This window comes from Gymnoscopelus braueri, assembly GCF_963280865.1.
Source record: "Gymnoscopelus braueri genome assembly, chromosome: 17".
Classification (NCBI taxonomy): domain Eukaryota; kingdom Metazoa; phylum Chordata; class Actinopteri; order Myctophiformes; family Myctophidae; genus Gymnoscopelus; species Gymnoscopelus braueri.
In genome coordinates, this window is record NC_137617.1 from 46878487 (window position 1) to 46895608 (window position 17122).

The following is a 17122-nucleotide window of genomic DNA, read 5'->3' on the forward strand; positions in this document are numbered from 1 at the left end:
CAAAAGTATTGGTATCATAATGTACTTAAAGTACCGAAAGTAGAAAGCACTATGCAGAATGTCCCATTTCAAGTTTTCAAATGTATCCATCTACAAGCTTGTAGATCCGTTATTTTCAAATGGCCGAAATGTATATAGGGCTTAAGTGGTTAATGCACCGGGGGCGTGATGAATAAACAATACAAAAATGTGACAGCAAATATTTCGCACCAAATATACCTCGGTATATGCGGTGGTAATCGATACATTTTCTTCTCAGATAAGGAGGTTAAAGTTAGGATTTAAGGTTAGGATTTAAGGCATAGTTATGTGAGGTTAGGGTTTAGCTTAGGGTAGTTTTAATGAGGTTAGGGTTTAGCTTATAGGGTAGTTTTAATGAGGTTAGGGTTTAGCTTAGGGTAGTTTTAATGAGGTTAGGGTTTAGCTTAGGGTAGTTTTAATGAGGTTAGGGTTTAGCTTATAGGGTAGTTTTAATGAGGTTAGGGTTTAGCTTAGGGTAGTTTTAATGAGGTTAGGGTTTAGTTTAGGGTAGTTTTAATGAGGTTAGGGTTTAGCTTAGGGTGGTTTGCAAAAGAAGTTGAACACAAGGAAGAACAAGGCAGAGCTGCCAGTCAATCACAGCGATTACTGGCCAATCAGTGTGCTCAGTTATGAGAGGAAAGGAGAGCATGCAGGGATGGGGTCTCACACTGCCACCTAGTGGCCAAACTGTTACACTTTTGGTGTGAACCCAAATACATTAGAATAGCAATAACAGTGTGTTTAAAAGGACAAATACAACTAAGATTACTGTCAGAACACTCAAACATGAGACAAAAACAGAAATCCTGCTCACTGTCTTCACTCACAAGAAACATTGTATTTGTATTAAAACTGTAAGCTTAGACAGTGTGCAGTGTTTATTAGTTCCTGAATTGCAGTCACCTGTAAGTGCTCTTTTAGGTCACAGGCTCTTCAACAGGGAGTCCCTGTCTTGTATCATTGTTTCTGCCAACATGCACACTCTTAGAATACATAATGGCCTCTCCAGTGGTGGAAAAGGTACTGAAATGTTTTACTCAAGTAAAAGTATCAATTGCACAATCTAGAAATACTCAGAAACAGTAAAACAAAAAGAAAAGTAGAAGTCTTGCATTTAAAATGTACTTGAGTAAAAGGTTGAGTATGCTTGAAGTAACAAAAGTAAAAGACACATTGTGAGCTTGTAGATCGGCTGTTTTCAAATAGCCGATAAGGCTAAAGTGGTTAATGCATGTTTTGTAATAATAATACAAAGTCACTGGTAACTAGAGTTTTAAAATAATTTTAGTGAAGTAAAAGTTTGCCTTTGAGATGTAGTGGAGTAGAAGTAAAAGTTTAGAAAAATGGAAATACTCCAGTAAAGCAAAAGTACCTCAAAAGTGTACTTAAGTACAGTACTTGAGTACATGTACTTAGTTACTTTCCACCATTGGGCCTCTCCATGGCCACAGGGAATGGACATTTTCCCCGATGTGGTGCATGGATTTGCAGACGTATAGTTTTAGGAGCTTTTTTTTTTAGAAATACTTCCTCTCATTCCTAGCGGTTCTACTCTGTTTCTGCAGCTGGTGTTTCCTCTGAGAAGGGCTGTAGTTACCGTGATGTTTTAACTCACCTGGACTTGATAAACGACACTCTGCTGTTCAAAGCAACACGACCCGTTCTGCACCACAGAAGACCCACCGAGGTGCACTTGAACGTCGCCGTTGAAGCTATTTTAGACGTGGTAAGTGAACATCGTGTGTTCAAGGCACTTCTGCCCCGTTGACAGTGAATACAGAAGACAGTACAGAAGACAGTGATGTCAGATAAAATAATTGCTATGCCACACAGCACAAGGGGTACACAAAAAAGAAAACCTAGTCCCACAGGGCTCTGTACTTCATGTTCAGCTAATTTCCCCCCCTTTACACCAGCATATCTTTGCCAAAAACAGTCACATAATGTGGACACTAGTGTTCATGTGGTTAACTGACTGGGCAAAGAGGGAGGTCCTGATATAGATATGTTTGTTTGAGTGTGGTTCTCTATATGTATCGTTATCTACAGTATAGGCTACTGTATGCGCATGTGTGCATGCAAAATGATTTATTTGATTTGCACAACGGTTTATATATACATATGCATAACATGATATTTTTTTCCATGGGAAAGTTGACAGTATTAGTTGTTGTGCCGGTGAGGTAAGAAACCCCAGGGGGGCTTATGCGAGTACCGATCATCACCGTTTACATTGTGTATAATTGGATTTATTTAATATGTGAGCAGGCCTGGTGTTTCGGGTATCAACTCGCGAGTTGAAAAACAGTAGAAACTAGCTAAATACATTTTTTTTTTGTGGATGATTTTCGTTTTTTTCCATATTAACACAGTTCGAATGTTGAGGAAGCTTTCGATCCCAACAGATATCCGTTTTAGAATCATTAAGTGGTTTAAATTACATTACAAACACAGCAAAAAAAAACTAAAAACAAAACAGATACAAATGTCTGTATCTATAAACATAGGATAAATGCATTATGTGTTGCCTCATAATTGTTATTTGCATCTGCTTATATCTGTGTATGCTATATTCAGTTGTGATTGTTGGCTGGACAATACTCATAATAATGTTCATTCACAGGTTGAGAAAGAGCAGAAATTAATTTCACGCATCTTTATTCAAACGGTGAGTTGGTATGACATACATAATATAATAATGACTGTTCCATTATACTGACTTGTTGGTGAAGTCAAGTATCTTCTCTTTATAAGGACAATGATATTGCTCTTACCTGATTTATCTTCTACCTGTCCAACATATCTAAATGTTTAGTGGGTTTCAAGATTGAAAAGGTGAATGCTTTGTTTGGGGCTTTACTAAGAGAGGAAAGTGGTTTGTTTTGGCCTTATGTTGACAGTCAGGGTTCCTTGTTTCGACATCTGACAATATTGGTGATAATCTTTCCTGCTCTCTTCCTGTTCCTGGAGCTATAAAACGACACCTGTCTGACAACAGCTCAGCTTTCAACACCATAGTCCCAGTAAAGCTTGACATAAAGTCCACAGACCTCAGGCTGCACCCAAGAGTGTGCGACTGAATACTAGACTTCCTGATGAACCGCTTCCAGGTGGTTCGTATGGGCAACATCACATCTGACCCCCTGACCCTGGGGTTTGTGGATGAAGACCTCTAATTTGAACCAAATATTAGGTTTTGTCTGGTTATGTACAACCTCAAACACCACACGTTGTGCCTGAGCACTGTAACTTTTCAACATAAAGCGAGTTATCCTCTAAAACCGAGATAAAACATTGAACAGCGCGTCTCTTAACCGCTCTAGCCATGGTGAATACAGTGTATTGCTACTTCTACCGGCTCCACCGGAAGCACCGCCCACAACCCAGTTCCCTAGGAAACTCATGAATAGGTTTAAGTACAGACTCGATGTGCCTAGATAACAGCTGTTTCTGACTAGATCCTACAGAAGAATGCATTTGGTCTTTGAAATGGAGCCCAGTAGTCGCTAAATCTGCCCTGCATAGAAGTTGTAAAGCAGTGGAAAGCATTAGTGTATTGTGTCACACGGGCTACTGTAGTGGGTCGTGAGGCTGGGGTTCCTGCTATTGTTATTAAGAAGCTTAACATGTTGGGCCCCGGCCAGTGTTCTGCCAGCAGCGGCGTGTGTTCACAGTAATCAAGAGCACGGTCAGATTGGGGGTCAGGTCTTGGAGACCCCCCCCCCCCCATTGTCTTTATTTAACTCTTTAAGACCTGAGAACGCATCTGTGTGTCATTTTTTTGATTTCGTTGGGCTATTCAAAAATAGCAGATATACAAGCTCATAGCGCGGCACCGAGTGCCGCGCTATGAGCTTGTAGATCTGCTATTTTTGAAAAATCGTGAAAAATGTTGTGCAAATCTTTGAATATATATATATTTAAAGCGAGCATTTCTAGCTAAAATGTTATTGCTTCTGGGGATTCTACAAATGTCTTCTAAATCAGTTTAAAACAGTTTTCTGAAACACTTATGTTGCTATAATATTAATGTCAGTGTCAAGGAGCCCCACAACGATATGTATTTGGCTGCGGACCCCCACCCCAACATCTCAAAAAAAAAAAATCCAGGGACCCCCAGAAGCAAAGATTTGAGTAAAAAACAATTGCTTTATAGATATATATTCAAAGATTTGCAAAAAAAAAACACGATTAAAAAAAAAATAGCAGATCTACAAGCTCATAGCGCGGCACTCGGTGCCGCGCTATGAGCTTGTAGATCTGCTATTTTTGAATAGCCAAAAGTATAAAATATGGATAAAGTGGTTACACAGATGCGTCCCCCGGTCTTAAAGGGTTAAAAAACTATGAGGAACCACAGTAACCGCAGCACACAGGTCACTAAATTCACCTGATTATTAGTCCGGGGCGCCAACATGTTTCAGAAAATACACCTCTGTGTTTCCGCTGCAGAAATGGACAAATGAGTTCATATCCTGGGATCCCTCAGAGTTCTGTGGAATCCAGCGTGTCTCTGTGCCCAGTGAGTGGCTGTGGAAACCTGATATCACCATCGATGAGAGGTGGGAATACACATGTGTACATGCTGTATGCACACTCATGTTGGTTGAAACCTTTACTTATTCTCGAAATGAGCATTGAGGTTCACAGTCATTTGCAGTGTGTGCGTGTGTGCGTGCGTGCGCGCGTGTGTGTGTTCCAGGTTAGAGGACAATGCTGCTCTAAGCCCCTATGTCCGCCTTTACTCTGATGGGAGAGTATTTATTAGGAATACGGAAATGATCGTCAGCACCTGCAGAATGAACGTCTACAAGTTCCCCTTCGACACTCAGTCCTGCAACCTCACGTTTGCCTCTGGGATATACAAAGGTGAGGGAGTCTACTATTTGTTTTTATGTGTGTGTGTGTGTGTGTGTGTGTGTGTGTGTGTGTGTGTGTGTGTGTGCGTGTGCGTGTGAGTCTGGATTACCTCTCTGTCTCCTTCTGTTTCTTTACCAGCTGAAGAACTGGAGCTCAAAGCAACCTATGACACAAACTTCACCAGAATAAGGTCCATGAGGGTGATGTGGGGCGAGTATGAGTGGGAGTTTGAGAACTTTACATACATCAAAGTCAACGAGACCATCTACAAACACCAGCAGATTGTCTACACTGTAGGTATTGTTCATAAAGGCCAAGATGTTTTCTACTATTGTTATTAAGAAGCTTAATATGTTGGGCCCCGGCCAGTGTATTACCAGCATTTACCATTTGAGTACATATGGATGGATTATGGAATTCAGGTACATTATGTATTCAGATGGTAAATATGAATTACTACAAATTTGAGTCAAATTAAATTAATTTCCCTCACAACCGTGAACATAATGCTGCCTTTTAGAATTCCAATTTTCTTTTTTTGATGGCCCTCGGGCCGTATGTTGCCCATGTGTGCTCTAGGCTGACCTTCTGACATCTCCTCCTAGATCACTATGAAGAGGAAGGCCGTCCTCTACATTGTCAACTTCCTGTTGCCCGTCTTGTTCTTCCTGTGTCTAGACATGGCGTCTTTCCTGATCTCAGATAGCGGTGGAGAGAAGCTGAGCTTCAAGGTCACCGTGCTGCTGGCCGTGACAGTTTTACAACTCATTCTCAACGACATTCTGCCCGCCACGTCCAACAGAATGCCAATCATAGGTAATATTCATGGGATACGTTTTTATCTCTATTGGATTATCATTCATATACAGTATGAGTGGATAATAATGTATTTTGAAGCCATGGTTATTAATCAAATTGTGTCCTGCTCACAGCGATGTACTGCATGGGGACTTTTTCTCTGATGCTGCTAAGTCTGTTGGAGACGGTTGTGGTGACATATCTGTTGGAAAAAGACTCTGTCCTCCAGAAGACAGAGACAGACAAAGACCACAACGAGAAGGAGGACAAGGCCAAAGGCTGCAGCTGTGACAGAGGTGAGACATTCTCTTATCCAGAGTGACTTACGAAGTACAAGATCAATTGATTGCTTCCATGTGTACCTTGAAGGAAGGATAGTTGGAATGGGAGCCACCAGGGTTGACTATTTTCAAATAGCCTATGTATAAAAAAGGGCTTAAGTGGTTAAAGTACGTTTTATAATACTACTAGACCATACCCGGTGAAGTGCGCAGGCGAAAGTAGTGGCAAACGTTGGATTTTTTCAACCATGAATATTGTGAATCATATGAACTCATAATGTGGTTTAATGATCAACTTCTGTATGTGTCATTTCAGAGAAGACAAGCAAGGGGAGCTTTTACAATGTCCCTGATAATGATGGTGAAAGAGAGACGATGCATGAGCTTCAGAGTGTGGCTGAAGAGGTTAGCATTATGTCACCATTGTATATGTACGCTTCACCATGTATGTAATGTGTTTGTAGAATAATACTGTATGCACTGTAATTAATCCATGACTTCCAAACTTTGGTTGGAACTGTGTCTCCCTCAAATCATTGTCTCAAAACGAGAATCTAAATAATCTAATCTAATCTAAATAATATAATCTGGTCCAATGTGTGTTTCAGGACAATGGTCTCAAAGGGGAATCTCATGGATTTCGGGTGATCCTTGATGAGTTGAGAGATCTGGAGAAGAACCTGCATTTGTTCTTTAAGAGCAAGGAAGATGGAGGCAGGCCTGGTTACTGGACCAGAATGGCCACAAGAATCAACAAAGCATTCTCCATTTTCTATGTAACAACAGTCATCGTGTTTCTGATCATCGTCTTTAGAGAATGGAGTCCTGAATACTAAAACAAGACAACATGCTGCAGCTATTTGTTGATTTGCTTCACTGTTGAATGGTAAACATCCTTAAAGTACCATTCACACTGAGCTTCTATAACTATAAAGATAACTATAACTATATCGTTCACCATTGTATTTTTTTTATAGTCGGTGTGAACTCTGCCATCCACTTGACTTAGTTAGAACGATTTTTAAAGCCATATTTTTATGGTTATAGTTATAGTGCTCAAGGTTGAACGGTTTACTGTTGTAAGCAAATGTCTGGATGCTGTTGATGTAAACGCAGCTACATATAGACGTTTAAATGCTAAATTCTATATGCAAAGAAGGCAGATGAATATGAAAATGTATCAGTCATTAACAAGAAGAAAGTACAAGCTCAGTACAAGCCCATAGCGCGGCACTGAGTGCCACGCTATGAGCTTGTAGATCTGCTATTTTGAACGTCACTAGCATAGACTCCCATTGTAAGAATGCAATGCGGAAGTTCTCTTTCTATCTCAATGAGGAAGTTCCAATGTTTGGAACTAGAGGAGGCAACATCCTGCTTTGCTGTGAGATCAAAGCGTGACGCAGCTCTCTCTCTATATATTGCTGGTTCAGCCCATCACAGGAGCCAATCAGCAGTCTGGTTCCACCTAAAAGTTAGCCACTCACACTCAGTCACCATTCACACCAGCTGCAGTGGTGGAAAAAGCACTCAAATTCTTTACTTAAGTAAAAGTACCAATACTGCAATATAAAAATACTCTTTTACAAGTAAAAGTCCAGAAGTATTGGCATCAAAATGTGCTTAAAGTACCAAAAGTAAAAGTACTAAATATTTGAAAATAGCCGATCTACGCGATGCGACGCGTTGTGAGCTTGTAGATCTGCTATTTTCAAATAGCCTAGGTTGAAGTGGTTAATGTATGTTTCATTATATCATAATTTATATCTGAAAAGTAACTAGTAACTAAAGTTTTCAAATAATTGTAGTGGAGTAAAAGTACAATATTTGCCTCTGAGATGTAGTGGAGTAGAAGTAAAAGTATTGGAAATTGGAAATACTCAAGTAAAGTACAAATACCTCAAAATTGTACTTAAGTACAGTACTTAAGTAAATGTACTTAGTTACTTTCCACCACTGACCAGCTGGGACTCAAGCGGTCACTCCTCACCACTCATTTACGCACACGCGCACGCACAAGCACACGCACACGCGCACACACACACACACACACACACACACACACACACACACACACACACACACACACACACACACACACACACACACACACACACACACACACACACACACACACACACACACACACCAATGAGGGAAGGAACATACTGTATACAGGGCTACACCACACAGGAAAAATACACATTATGATCCTATGGTCATAACAATGAGTCTTTTGTCTCTCTGTCAGCAACAATAAAACAAACTTTGGTTTGCTAATATTTAGCCGTCAGCCTGGTTTCTAAAATTAACTCCTGCACTCAGCCTGTGTGATGGTGATTTCATGTTTTTTTTTTAAATAAGTGTTTGTGATAGTAATTTTTTTTAATCCCCTTTTCTCCCCAATTTAGTCATAATGACAAGTATTTCCTCTCCATACTCGTGTGTGTTGTTACTGCTGTTGTATCCTACTGACTCACCTGCCAGTGAGTCCCACCGCGAGGACGTAGACACACATGGGCAACTGGCGGCCCGGGGGCCACATGAGGCCCCCCACCTTCACTTCATGCGGCCCACAGGTTAATATGGGAATACTGATATATTATTGATTTCAGCTGTTATGATTCCAAACATGACCCGCTTTAATTACTTCAGTCTATGTAGCTTAATGACTAGTATTAAAATATGGAATCGGATCACTGCCAATACTCCTAACTTCAAATAAAGGTTTCAGAACCTTGAAAACCTTTTTTGCAAGACTGAAAACTCGTTTCGAATCTCTGAAAAAAGTGTTGAATCTCTGAAAAAAGTGTTGAATCTCTGAAAAAAGTGTTGATAGGCCGAAAAAAAAATTCAAAACTCTGAACAAATATTTTACAGTGTTTCGCCAACACATTTTCAGAGTTTCAAATTTGTCACAAACACACTTTCAGAATATGCATTTTGGCACTGTTCTCCCTGGGTATTATTTTGTTTTACATGTGTGAAACCTTGTAAACTCCTGACTTAAAATAAAGGGTTCAAAAGGCTTGAAAATAATTTCAAGACTGAGAACTGGTTTTGAATCTTTGAAAAAAGTGTTGATAGGCTGAAAGTGTTTCTCAAATCCTTGCAAACACATTTTACAGTGTTTCGTCAACACCTTTTCAGAGTTTCAAATTGGTCACAAACACACTTTCAGAATATGCATTTTGGCACTGTTCTCCTTGGGTATTATTTTGTTTTCCATGTTAGAAACCTTTTAAATGGGAATCGTTTTTGAAACTAGCAACTTTATTGTTGAAAGACTGAAAAAAAAATCAATGGTTAAACTTTATTTTGAAACTGTGATTTAGCGTCACACACACAGCAGCACATTCTCCTCAAATCTCTGAACACACACACACACGCGCGCGCGCGCACGCACACACACACACACACACAGCAGCAGCGGCGGCAGAGGCATGCCATAAGTGTTGAAACTCTGAAACTGCTACTCGAAACCTCGCAGGGAGGCGGGGGGGAGCGGAGGCGGGACCAGAGGCGGGGCCGTTTGAAGTCCATTCCATTCGCTCCAAATGACACACTTCAGTTTTATTCATGGTTTACACAGGAAATAATGAACTGATTACAATAATGTAAATTCTCTCAAATCAGTAACAGGTAGGTGATACATATGCCCATCAAATATGGTTTTATTGAAAGGCAATCCAGGTACCAACATTCGGGGAATATCTGACGGCTTGGAGCGCCTCAGTGCGGCTGCAGAGTTCATCTTGGAATTTGTCATTACAATTTTACTGTAATCCACATTCCTAAACCCCCCCACTCCTACACCCCCCCCCCCAAAGGGACCCCCCCCGAACCCCCCCCCCCCCCTGGCCCAAGGGGTCACTCATAATAATTCTATATCAGCATATTTTGTGCATTCAAACAGAACAGTTGAGATTTCATTTGGCCAGATCTCTGGCAATTGTACTTGAATTCTTATAATTTTAATGTTTATATGGTCTTTCAAGTTTATATTTTCATTTGGTATCAGTCATGAATTTATTAGAATGTAATGTATTAGAATTCATTTTCTCTATTGATATCAAGCCGGATTTTTCCACGTGCGCAAGTGCATGCTGTAACATAATAATACACAACGTGTACTGTACATATATATAGCCCACTGTAGGCTAACATTTTTGGGGGTTTTAGCTATGGACCCTCAAGCTCCAAGCTCCACCTTAGCGCCGCTAATGGAGCGGTTTCAGAAAAGAAAAATGAAAAAAATTAAACCGAAAAAAAGGTGTGTCTGTCTGTCTGTCTATCTATAAATCTATCTAAATATCTATCTATCTATCTATCAAACTATCTATCTCCAGCATGTTGTTCAACAAATAGCAGATCTACAAGCTCACAACAACTGTTATTGTGAGCTTATCTGCTATTTTCAAATAGCGTATGTATAAAATACGTCTGAATTGGTTAGTGATTCATAATATAATCATTTATATCTGCGAAGTGTAGGATTATTATAATTATTATTATTATATCACAATTAAAGTAAGCGCATCGGTTAGTGTGATTCGGTCGGTCTGTCTGTCTGTCTGTCTGTCTGTCTGTCTGTCTGTGTATATGTATCTATCTATCTATGTATCTTGTAGATCGATCGATCGATCGATCGATCTGTCTGTCTGTCTGTCTGTCTGTCTGTCTGTCTGTCTGTCTGTCTGTCTGTCTGTCTGTCTGTCTGTCTGTCTGTCTGTCTGCCTGTCCGTCTGTCTATCTACCTATCTATCTCCAGCAATATGTACCACTTGCCTACAGCTGCCCCCCCCCCCCCCCCCCCAATAAATAATATCAGTCCAGTAATGACAGCCCCAGATGTAAGCTCCCAACGCGGTGATTAGCAACACGTTGTTCAACAAATAGCAGATCTACAAGCTCGGTTACTGTGAGCTTGTAGATCTGCTATTTTCAAATAGCGTATGTATAAAATAGGTCTGAAGTGGTTAGTGTATGGTTCATAATATAATAATTTATATCAGACAGACAGACAGACAGACAGACAGACAGACTGGTTCAGTCCATTAATGTTGTATTCAGAATAATAAAAAAATATATATATATTATTATTATTACCCTTATTATTATTACCCTTATTATTATTATTATTATTACCCATATTATTATTATTACTACAACTTGTTATATCCACATAATAAGGCACGCTACTAGAAGGGTGAGCTTTATAGGTCCGTCTTTACTGGGTAACAAACATGTACGCTGGCAACGCACGTTACAAGCCAGTACAACAACAGAGCAGTCACACTTTACGGTCTAGTGTCGTAAACACAACGGTACACTCATACACAACATTTCCCCCCCCCCATAGAAAACCATGAAACACAACCCCACCCCCCCAATGTCTTATGCATTCAGAAATTGGTAACATAGTCCTTGAGGTAATCTGGTCGAGCCCGGTCTCGAACTGGCCGTGCCACGGGCACCACCGGGTGGTCATTAGGTGCCGGAGGGCGCATCACCACCGGGTGGTCATCAGGTGCCACAGGGCGCACCGGGGGCAAGTCCATATCACCTGCTGTAAACTCAAAGTCAGTATTAGCCCACATACCTGGCGGTGTAACAGGCATGGCAGCCTCCGGCCCCACGACAGCAGGTGGTGGCACTCGCCGAATGCGCCTGGCATGCCAGCGTGACCCATCGGACAGGCGGAAAGTGGCAGGCCCCAGCTGGTCGGTTATCTGCATAGGCGTGGACCAGAAAGACTGCAGCTTGTGGCCCCTGTGAGGGCGGCGGACGCGGACCCAGTCCAGGGCCGCGAACGATGGAGTCTTCACCCTCCGTGTCATGTCGAAACGCTGCTTCATCTGACGCTGCCGGTGGCGGACTCTGTTGCGCCCTCGAGCTGAAGGTGGCACCATCACGGAAGCCCTCAGTCGATCCAAAGGCAGCTGCAGCTCCCGTCCCAACATGAGGAATGCTGGGGAGCAACCGGTAGTGGAATGCTGTGAGGCTCTGTAGTGCAGAAGCGTGCGGCGAAGAGCTGTAGAGAAGGAGAAGCCATCTGCCAGGTGAGCTCTGATGCCATTCTTCAGTGTCTGGTTAAATCTTTCCACCCCCCCGTTGGCCTCAGGGTGGTAGAATGATGTACGGACGTGCTTTATGCCCTTGTCCTCCAGGAAGGCAGCAAACTCCGCAGAGATAAACTGGGGGCCATTATCCGTCGTGATGGCCGTAGGGTGCCCCCAGCGGGAGAAGAGCAAGTCCAGGAACTCAGTCACCACGCGGGTGGTAACAGTCCCCGTGGAGAGCACCTCAGGCCACTTGGAATGAAGGTCGTACACCACCACCATGAAACGCTGGTGGTGTGGGACTGCATGAAGCTCCCCGCAGATGTAGAGCTGGAGGTGCTCCCAGGGCTTGTCAGGCCAATGCAGCGGTTGCAGCGGCGGCGGGGCGGGTGGGCCGGTTTTTCCACTGAGAAGGCAAGCTGTACAGTCCCTCACTAAGGCCTTGATGTCTCTGTCAATGCCAGGCCACCACACCAGGTCACGACAGCGCTGCTTCACCCTCACAATGCCCAGATGACCCTCGTGGGCCATGGTCAAGATACATGGTCTTAGGCAGTCAGGCACCACGGTGCAGAGGCCGCGGGCTATGCAGACGTCATTCCAGCAGGACAGCTCGTCCTTGACCCGGTGAAAGGGAACCAGCTGGTCTGGGACCTTAGCGGGCCACCCCGAGCGGATAAAAGTGCGGAGCTGGGAGAGCACCGGGTCCTGTTCCGAGGCTGTCTGGAGCTCTTGGAGTGAGACTGTAGGCTGGAGTGGAGAGTGGAGCATCTGGATGAGGCCCTGCTCAGCAGAGTCAGGACCAGGATCTGGAGAAGGGCCGGGGGTTGCCCGTGACAGTAGGTCTGCTACTACGTTGTCACGACCTGGAGTGAATTGCAGGCTGAAGTTATACTGCTGGAGCCGCTCCGACCAGCGATGGATCCTGAGTGGCCTATGCCCTGTGCCAGACGTTGCGAGCAGAGCCGTGAGGGCCTGGTGATCCGTCCGCAGTGTGAAGGAACGGCCATACAAGTACATATGCCAACGCTCGCTCGCTCAGATGCAAGCCAAGGCCTCCCGTTCCCCCACTGAGTACTTTTGTTCTGCTGAGTTAGAGCCCGAGAGGCAAAATCGATGGGCCGCTCAACGCCAGCATGGATCTGGGACAGCACAGCCCCCAGCGCTGGAGGCGTCACAGGTGAGGAGTGTGGGGCTTGCGAGGTCGAAGTGTGCGAGCACGGGTGGCGAGGTGAGCTGGACTTTGAGCTGCTGGACGGCGTCTGAACAGGCGGGGGTCCAAACCCATGGTGCGTCCTTCTTCAACAGCTCGCGCAGCGGGGCTGTGGTGGCCGAATACTGAGGGAGAAAACGTAAGTAGTAGGCTGTCATTCCGAGGAACGAGGCCACTTGGGCTGGACAGGCAGGCTCAGGGAGGCGTAGCACAGCCTCCACATTAGACTGGAGTGGACGGAGCCCCTTGGCATTCAGGCGGAACCCCACAAACTCTATCTCAGGCACGGCGAAGACACATTTGTCCCCGTTCAGAGTGAGGTGCTGGCTGGCAAGGACATGGAGGACTCGGCGAAGGCGCTCGTCGTGGGCAGCAGGCGTTGAGCCATGAACCACAATGTCAATCAAATAGATCGCTACCCCAGGGATGCCTGCTAGTATGGTGGCCATGATTTTCTGGAAACAGCTGGGGGCCGAGCTGGGTCCGAAAGGCATCCTCGTGTATCGAAACACCCCCATGTGTGTGACAAAGGCGGTGAGACTCCGGCTGTCAGGGTGTAGAGGAACCTGCAGATAGCCCTGCCGAAGATCCAGCTTTGTGAATATGGTAGAACCATGGAACTGTGTGGTCAGTTCCTCCGCTGTAGGCAACGGGTACTTGTCGGGGATGACTGCCTTGTTAACTGCCTTGAGATCAATGCACAGGCGCAGCTTCCCTGTCTTCTTCCGCACAGCCACCAGATTCGAGATCCATGGTGCCGCGTTGACTGGCTCAATTATGCCTGCCTCCAAGAGGTTGTTGAGCTCTCCAGCCACCTCGTCGCGCAGGGCAAGAGGAACGCGTCGCAGGGGCTGGATGACAGGGTGTACATCAGGGTTGAGGAGGGGCTGGTGGTTAAAGGCAGTGAGGCAACCCAGCCCAGCGAACAGTCCAGGCCATTGTTGGGGCCACAGTGAATCAACATGGTGGATAGTGAGCCCACTGTAATCCATGAGCACAAAACCTAGGTCAGTGAACAAGTCCAGGCCCATGAGGTTAGCACCGTGGCTTGCCACTTGGAATGTGAAAGAGGAAACAGTCTTAGTGCCATAGCGCACCGCGGAGCTGAAGGTGCCCACAATGTTAATTTTGGAATTACCATAACCCTTGAGGGGCACTTTGGACGGCGCAGCAAGCGTGTGGTGTGGGAAAAATTGTGTGACTGTAGCCGCATTCAAGAGGGACGCGTTAGCCCCAGTGTCGAGCAGTAACGGCAGGCACACGCCATCAAGCTCCACAGTACACACCTTGAACGGCCGGCGAGCAGCACTCACAGAGTGTATAGTAGTCGTGGGTGCAGGGTCAGTAGCTGAGAAAGGCTGCCGTGGGGTGGTGGCCGGGGCAGAACGGCAAACCTTGGAAAAATGGTTTTGTTTACCACAACGTTGGCAACGCTGGCCCCTGGCGGGACAGTTTTGGGCTCTGGAAGCATGTGATGATGAGCCGCAGTTACTGCAGCGCTGACCTGGGGGGCGCTGTCGTCCAGCATAGTTTATGTGGGAAGCGTCCTGGAGAGGATCAGGGCTAGCTGAACGCGATGGGGACTCGACCTGCTGTGCTGTGAGTGCAGGCAGTGGAGATGAGGCGCAAGCCAATTGCCTGGCAAACCCCTCTGCTGTCTCAAGTTGAAAAGCTATTTCCACAGCCTTATGGAGAGTCAGATCATCTGGGGACATTATCAATTTCTCACGAACCTTTGGGTTGTTTGTGTGCTCGGCTAGCTGGTCTCTAATCATTTCGTCCTGTAATGCTTCAAACTTGCACAGGCTGGCCAAACCCCTCAGATCGGCCACATATTGGTGAACTGACTCACCCGCACGTTGTCGGCGCTGGCGAAACAAAATCCTACGGAGGATAACGCTTTGTGGGGCTGCAAAATGTCCAGACAGTAATGTGACACAGTCTGCATATTTTTCGGCGGTCCCAAGAGTGGTGAATATCCGCTGTCCTTCTGTGCCCAGGCAGTGGATTAAGATGGCCCTTTTCCGTGCATCGCTTACGTCCGTGAGTCCCAGAGCCGTGATGTAGGTCTCGAACGACCCCAGCCGGCGAGTCCATGGTACAGGAGGCTCGCCCGGGAACGATAAGAAAGCGGGAGGCGGTGAGAAAGTCATCTCCATCCTCGTCGTCAATGTTATATCCACATAATAAGGCACGCTACTAGAAGGGTGAGCTTTATAGGTCCGTCTTTACTGGGTAACAAACATGTACGCTGGCAACGCACGTTACAAGCCGGTACAACAACAGAGCAGTCACACTTTACGGTCTAGTGTCGTAAACACAACGGTACACTCATACACAACACAACTACTATTACGCTATTGTTATTATTATTATTATTATTATTATTATTATTATTATTATTATTATTATTATTATTATTACTATTATTATTATTATTATTATTACATTAATGTTGATGTTCACAGCTCACTGTTGCGCGCACGTTGATTGACGGGTCAGGGTCAGTAATCATCACGTATAGGCCTACTCAGAGACGCTCACATGCTGCAGGTTTCTCAGATGTTTTCTCGTTAATTAACCCACTTGTCACATCTCACATGAATAGTATACGCATCAGACAGACAGACAGACAGACAGACAGACCCAGACCCAATCACACTAACCGATGCGCTTACTTTAATTGTAATATAATAATAATAATTATAATAATCCTACACTTCGCAGATATAAATGATTATATTATGAATCACTAACCAATTCAGACGTATTTTATACATACGCTATTTGAAAATAGCAGATAAGCTCACAATAACAGTTGTTGTGAGCTTGTAGATCTGCTATTTGTTGAACAACATGCTGGAGATAGATAGTTTGATAGATAGATAGATAGATATTTAGATAGATTTATAGATAGACAGACAGACAGACACACCTTTTTTTCGGTTTAATTTTTTTCATTTTTCTTTTCTGAAACCGCTCCATTAGCGGCGCTAAGGTGGAGCTTGGAGCTTGAGGGTCCATAGCTAAAACCCCCAAAAATGTTAGCCTACAGTGGGCTATATATATGTACAGTACACGTTGTGTATTATTATGTTACAGCATGCACTTGCGCACGTGGAAAAATCCGGCTTGATATCAATAGAGAAAATGAATTCTAATACATTACATTCTAATAAATTCATGACTGATACCAAATGAAAATATAAACTTGAAAGACCATATAAACATTAAAATTATAAGAATTCAAGTACAATTGCCAGAGATCTGGCCAAATGAAATCTCAACTGTTCTGTTTGAATGCACAAAATATGCTGATATAGAATTATTATGAGTGACCCCTTGGGCCAGGGGGGGGGGGGGTTCGGGGGGGGTCCCTTTGGGGGGGGGGGGTGTAGGAGTGGGGGGGTTTAGGAATGTGGATTACAGTAAAATTGTAATGACAAATTCCAAGATGAACTCTGCAGCCGCACTGAGGCGCTCCAAGCCGTCAGATATTCCCCGAATGTTGGTACCTGGATTGCCTTTCAATAAAACCATATTTGATGGGCATATGTATCACCTACCTGTTACTGATTTGAGAGAATTTACATTATTGTAATCAGTTCATTATTTCCTGTGTAAACCATGAATAAAACTGAAGTGTGTCATTTGGAGCGAATGGAATGGACTTCAAACGGCCCCGCCTCTGGTCCCGCCTCCGCTCCCCCCCGCCTCCCTGCGAGGTTTCGAGTAGCAGTTTCAGAGTTTCAACACTTATGGCATGCCTCTGCCGCCGCTGCTGCTGTGTGTGTGTGTGTGTGTGCGTGCGCGCGCGCGTGTGTGTGTGTGTGTTCAGAGATTTGAGGAGAATGTGCTGCTGTGTGTGTGACGCTAAATCACAGTTT

General features: G+C 44.3%; 2 protein-coding genes across 3 annotated transcripts in view; both read left to right on the plus strand.

The window, feature by feature from the left end:
• Positions 1–17122, plus strand: part of LOC308104228 (5-hydroxytryptamine receptor 3A-like) — a 47336-nt gene that overhangs the window by 12380 nt on the left and 17834 nt on the right. The window lies entirely within an intron of this gene.
• LOC308104230 (5-hydroxytryptamine receptor 3A-like) lies at positions 1619–6808 on the plus strand. The gene is made up of 9 exons (XM_080454596.1): positions 1619–1747; positions 2645–2689; positions 4474–4583; positions 4724–4890; positions 5020–5174; positions 5487–5697; positions 5814–5975; positions 6277–6365; positions 6569–6808. Exons 4-9 carry the CDS (start codon positions 4800–4802, stop codon positions 6794–6796), a joined length of 936 nt encoding a protein of 311 aa, XP_080310722.1. The 5' UTR covers positions 1619–1747; positions 2645–2689; positions 4474–4583; positions 4724–4799; the 3' UTR covers positions 6797–6808.

What these genes read in the sequence shown, in the direction of transcription:
- LOC308104230 (XM_080454596.1), top strand. Translation starts at nt 4,800, where the DNA reads ATGATCGTCAGCACCTGCAGAATGAACGTCTACAAGTTCCCCTTCGAC. An exon ending in CAACAGAATGCCAATCATAG is followed by an intron (nt 5,698 to 5,813) that starts GTAATATTCATG and finishes TCCTGCTCACAG; the next exon opens with CGATGTACTGCATGGGGACT. An exon ending in AGGCTGCAGCTGTGACAGAG is followed by an intron (nt 5,976 to 6,276) that starts GTGAGACATTCT and finishes GTGTCATTTCAG; the next exon opens with AGAAGACAAGCAAGGGGAGC.